This window comes from Gavialis gangeticus, unplaced genomic scaffold (genome assembly GCF_001723915.1).
Source record: "Gavialis gangeticus isolate Ggan-Ray unplaced genomic scaffold, GavGan_comp1, whole genome shotgun sequence".
NCBI lineage: Eukaryota > Metazoa > Chordata > Crocodylia > Gavialidae > Gavialis > Gavialis gangeticus.
The window spans coordinates 8,122,592-8,128,457 of record NW_017729009.1 but is presented as its reverse complement, the minus strand read 5'-3'; the positions used below and the strand labels follow the sequence as shown (position 1 = coordinate 8,128,457).

At 37.3% G+C, this 5,866-nt stretch overlaps 1 protein-coding gene across 5 annotated transcripts in view; it reads right to left on the bottom strand.

The window, feature by feature from the left end:
- Positions 1 to 1,148: 1,148 nt before the first annotated feature.
- STAU1 (staufen double-stranded RNA binding protein 1) overlaps positions 1,149 to 5,866 on the bottom strand; it is an 86,350-nt gene continuing 81,632 nt past the window's right edge. For all 5 annotated transcript variants that reach the window (XM_019509891.1, XM_019509896.1, XM_019509892.1 and 2 more), the window contains 3 exons: positions 5,593 to 5,715; positions 3,313 to 3,398; positions 1,149 to 2,633 (listed from right to left, as the gene is read on the bottom strand). In XM_019509891.1, the coding sequence (XP_019365436.1) occupies positions 2,546 to 2,633; positions 3,313 to 3,398; positions 5,593 to 5,715 (297 nt within the window). In that variant the 3' untranslated portion in view covers positions 1,149 to 2,545. The remainder of the gene's footprint in view (positions 2,634 to 3,312; positions 3,399 to 5,592; positions 5,716 to 5,866) is intronic.

Below are 5,866 nucleotides of genomic sequence, written 5' to 3'. Positions count from 1 at the left end.
CATCTAACAGAGAGAAAGTCAGAGAAGTGAATGGAGCACTTCACCATGACTTAGACCCACAGTCCATTCTCAGCTTTGCTACTACCCTATGGTCAAGTCACTTCACTTGTACAGCTCAGTTTTTCTGCCTGTAAAACAGATTAGTGAATACTTACCTCCACTGTTAAGCACTTTGAGATCCACTGATGAAGTGCTATACAAGAGCTGCTTGTACACTTGTCCTTTCTGGTCCTTGCTATATTAAGAGTGGATCATAAATAAGGCTGTAAGGTTGGTCAAGTGACCACAACCTCATGTGAACACAGTGATTTCTCTTGAAGCCTTCTTTGCCTCATTTAGACTGACGCGCACACATGATTTGAAGACCTGCTTCATCTGACACCGATTCCAAGCTATCAGGGTGAGGAACCTTACCATGTACATAGCATACAAGACATACATACAAGGCTATGTAAGCAGCATCTTCAGAACAGTATAGGTATTTGATGGCATAAAAGTTTTTTCATATTTTTATATAGTCTTAAGTGAAGAATGATGGGAAGCCCACTACATCTCTCTACCAACATGCTCCAAAATAGCCAGGAGCATGCTCACAGCCCTGCCTAAGGTTAAACTGCAAAGCATAAGTTCAGGGTGACCACCTGCACCACTTTCAGTGCAGCACCTGTTTTCCAATCTAGTTTGCCACCCACTTCAAAGTTGGTTGTAAGAATTTGCAATACAAAGTCTCAGCCTAGCAAGTTTCTTTTAATTTTTAAATTTACAGCATTTTAGTTCTACAAATGTAAAAAAACTTTACAATGCTTTTTATGCTTAGAATGATCAAGAACAACTTTGATTTAATAAAATTTGGTAAGCAGTTGATATGGCCAATTGCTTTCTATAATGTGAACAAGATACATTTTAATACGGCCGAGACATTTAGCTTTGACAAAACCCCAGCATGTGTAGTAAGTGCTTTTCATAACATTTACTACACATACAAGTAGGTATTTAAGAAGTGCTTCTAAAGGTTACCAATTAAATACACATTTAAGGTAGTTCACATCCAACTGATATATTTAGGTGTCAGTCTATTGTGACAGTCTTTGTCGCTAAAGGGCAAGTTGGTTGGGGGTTTTTTTGTTTGTTTGTTCTGTTTTGTTTTATAAAGTACTACTCCCCCAAAATTACTAAGTGCAAGGCTAAGGTTATGACTAAAGTTACAGAGCAAGCAAGGAAACTTAAAAGTAAAGAGTAAGCTTCAAAAACTGTTCCAAGCTGCCATACCACTTTTTTTCCTTTCAAAATCACGTTATAACTTTAAATCACTTTAAGCTCCCATTAATGTATTTATATGCTAAGACATTGTGGCACCAAAGACAGAGTGTCCCCCCATATTACTTTTGATTTTCCTTGATCTTGCTAGTGTGTGTCACAACCTCCACTTTACTAAAAATGTAGTTATTTATAGGTTATTGATCAACCATTGTACAGTTACTTCATAGCTTTACATTACTGCCCATACTATATCACAAGCATTACAAATCCTATTAAAAAAGCAACCCCAGTAGTGGCATACAAGAATAAATTAACCCAAAAAATTTAATATTACCATTTATTGGTGACAAACACTACGTTTTACTTACATTCCATGGGGAGAAAAAATTCCAGCGTAAACAATGAACTGAAGCAGTACTTAACTTGCAAGGCTATCGTGCTTTACCTGGACCATATGCAGAAAACTTTATTGTGCACAGTTGCGTGCACAATAACACAACATCAAAAGCAACACAGTTTATATATAAACATAGGTAATTTTTTTCAGCCCTACATGGAGATGTAATTAAACAGTATAAAGCACTCAAGGAAAATCAATCTGCAGTTTTATATGCACTACATTGAGATCATATCCTGTAATGTAGTGAGCTGTGTGCCACATATATATATAGCTATATATCTATATTATATGTATAATATAGATATATATGACACAATCTTTAAAACATAGATCAGAAATCACTTAGACTCCTCTTGCATTCAAGTCCCCCCCGCTCCCCCCTCAAGAAAATTAGAAATTAACCAAAAATGATCAAACAAGGTTTAAAATTCCTAAAACGTTTAATTCATACAACCGTTGGAGAATTAAGCTTGGCTTGCCAAGATCCTGGACTTCTTTTTTTTTAAATAAAGTGGAGGGCACACAATTTGTTTCCAGTGAAACTTTGCTATTTCAGTAAAAACAAAATAACCACATACATGGATATGATCGTCCCAAGTTAGTTCACAGATAACATGTCAGTCCCAGAAGACAAAGTTTCTAAACTGTGCTATTTGTTCTAGATACAATTAAGAAACTTTTAAATGAAAAATTTATAGTGTCATTTCAATCAAAACAATAATGAAACTAAAAATTTATCACTGTTTGAAGAGAAAGCAACGGTTATGATTTAGATACTACAGTAGGTTGTAAAGACTGTAGCACTCTAAAACAGTTAGGTTACATTAATAGGAAGCATTTGATTTTCTCTGGTGCTTTCAGGTTTGGGTCCAGTCAAAAGCCTTTTTAGGCAGTGCTGTCCAGTGTTTGTCCCAAAGTGTTTGAGTTAGCCGGTTTGAGGAGAGGGTCGCTTTCCATTTCTTGTTTCACACATCTGGAAGCAAGAAGCTACCTGTTAATTCAGATGATCATATGGCAACACCATTTCAACCAACATAAACTTTTTAACCATGAAAAAAGTTTTACAGACAAATGACGCAAGTCATATGAAGCAACAGGTTCTATAATTGTCTTTAACAGATAAAATGCATGTACCTGTTCCACTATTTAATTATCTCACCTTCTGGCAGGGAAAAGTTGCTCTAATAAGCAAAGAAAATAATTTACCATTCCATAACAGCATTTTGCAGAGAGACCGCATCTAATGCAGACATTTGGGTTATGGCTGTGTAATCAGAAAGCTCCCAGAAAGAGAGGAACAACTCAAGGTTTGTTACAGCAGCTAGAAAAGAACCATGCATTTACAGACCCATCAAATCATAGTTTCAGGCCAAATGGGACCAAGCAATCCAAGATCCTGTGTACAGAGGCCATTAAAAATTTTATCCTGTTGTCCTTGTATTGAACCCAATAACTTGCGTGCGACACCATGAAAATTACAAGGCATCATAAAATCAATTCTCGTCTCTTACCAAGATGACAATTTAAGACTCAATATTTTAATTCTCCTGGCAACCCCCTCCCCCACTGACACACAAAATTCTACCTGCCCTTAATCCATTATAGGTCATAGCCAATTTGACTTTAGCTCTAGAAAAATTGCTTTTACTCACACAGACATTGGTCCATTTCCTGTTCTTGGCATCTCTGTACTTTGTTGGTCCAACTCAGACAGCAACTTTAAAATGTTCAGTGCAGCCTAAAGGAAAGAGATATAGTTAACTGGTGGCCTTTAATTCATTTGGTGACACTTGTTTCCAGTGCCCATTGGCTAACAGTAAAGCCTTGTCTAAATTCCTTTACTCCAACACTGAAGTATAGTGAAAAAATCCTGTTAAAAAACTTGCAAGACTAAGTGTTAGTAGCATGGCTTGAACTTTTCTTAGCAAAGGGAACAGTAACAACAAAAAGGTGGTACCCAATTAACACTTTGCCCTGGCTCCTGGTGTCCTTAAAGAGGCCATTAGAAATGAATACATTGGTAATCAGACAGCTCAGAAAAAAGGTTAATAAACAGAACCAGAAGACATTTTGCAGGAACAGCAAGCAGCCAAATCACATTAGGAGGAAACAACTGATTATATAGATGGGTACTGTGCAACTAATAGCCTGTGGGTACTTGGTTGCTATGTAAAAAAGCTTATATAAAAGAAGCCATTGGGTGAGCTGATGGGTTTGGATTTTGTTTTTTTAAATATTTTTGTTTTAAGATTAATTATAGTTTTGTATATGTAAAGTGTATGAGTTTGTGCCATGATAGTCAAAGGGCTGCATACACACATTCAAATAACCTAGGAGACTTCTTTTAGGTTCTCTCTCCAGATAGAGAAACTTACCCAGAGCCGTGTGTACAAACATTCAAATGCTAAAGCCCTGAAGAATGGGGGGCTTGCAGTGTCAATACTGTGCAGTGGGCGGAAAGGGGGGAAGTCTCAGCATGCTCTGCAGGCTTCCTTAGTCTGCCTGGTGACAGATCACAGCAGTGTATAGGGAAAGAGCTGGAGGACTATGTTTTCTTCTGAGAGAAGCCATGGCACAAATCACTCCCAGGAGAGTTTTACATCCCTGGTTGCTCCCAGGTCAGTTCTCTCCTGTAGTGGCCATTTGCACCCCGAGAGAAAAAGCCTGAACATTTGTACACACACGTTTTCTCCTGGGAGCACAGCAACTCTACCAGGAGAACCAACGTCTGTATAAGGCCAAAAGTTACTCTGCAAGGCAGGGTTTTTTTACTCCCCAAATCTGCCACTTGTTCTGGTTTGTGTATTTAAACTCTTTAGAACTGGATTTGCAGGTAGCTAGGAAAACTTCAAAACTGAAGAAGTGACAGAAGTCAGATTAAAGGAAAACTCCTGCAAAATTTAAGAGCATAAAAATCACTACAAGAGACTGAGCTTATATATAAGAAGTAACCACAATGTATTTAAGAAAATCTATTTAAGAGCTAAAAATCTGCTGTGCTGTCCTAACCTTCTAAAAAGGTTGCACATTAGAACAGTTTCCTGCTGGACAACCCAAGAATGAAAACTTCTTTGAATTGTAACAGACCATATACAAACTGCCAACATTGTACTGCACACTTTCCAGATACCTAAAAGTGCCCGGCACTGTGGCACATACATTTATATAAATGGTGAAATGTACATTAGCATTGAGAAAATGGAAGCGACATACTTTTGAACTAAAACACAAAGATGTTTTAGTCCAAAAGCGCACCACTGCCATTTTCTCACCACTGACGCATGTTTTGCCATTTATATAAATGCAAGCGATGCAGAGCCAGGAGCATCAGCTCGCGTGCGGAGCAGACACTATTAATTGAGTCTGCTCTGGCACATCCAAGATGACAAAAGGTATGTGTATAAATGCCCAAAAACACTTCTTCTCAAAGTCTGCAGTTTAGGAAACTAAATCTGTTGTAAATAAATATTTCAACACCATTAATCTTTTAAAAAGAAGGAGTTTACAGATTTGAAAGCACCTCATGGTATCTAAAGGTGAGCTGCATTTCTTGCATCTTGGTTTACTTCCCAGCAGGTGTAAAATGAAGAAATGTTGGAGCAAAGTGGTGTTCACAGTTCTCAAGAGTTACCAGACCATTCAATCAAACTTAAAAAAATATATATTTAAAGAAAACCTGCATCTATGGCAAGAAAGCAAATACATTTTGCGTAGACAAGAATGGTAAATGTGTCCTTTAAAATTCTTCTTGCATTACTCAAATTATTCTTGGACTACTTCTGAAAACTGTACCGTATCAGACAAAAATATAGCCATGAAACAAATGCTGTGTAATTGGCTATACAGCTGTGAAACACTGTCTTGGTTTATCAGCTGCACTTGCTTCTCAGAGCAGAACCAAGAAGAAAGCATTTCAACAGTAGTTATCATACCATATCATGGCAAGATTCTACATCCTTTCCAATTCCATGACTGATCAGTGGTGGCTGAGAGGAACAGTTTATAAGAGATACAAACTCATTCTTGTTATTTTTGGGAAAGTCTTTATATTCAACCTGAGGAAAATAAAGAGAAGTGCTGTAGTTACTTTCACTCAAATTGAGAAGTAAATATATCACATCCACTATCTGTTAGAATACTGGCTTATACGATGGAACCATGTTCTCTCTACCTGTACATTTCTTCTGCCTAGAAAATAAACCAGTA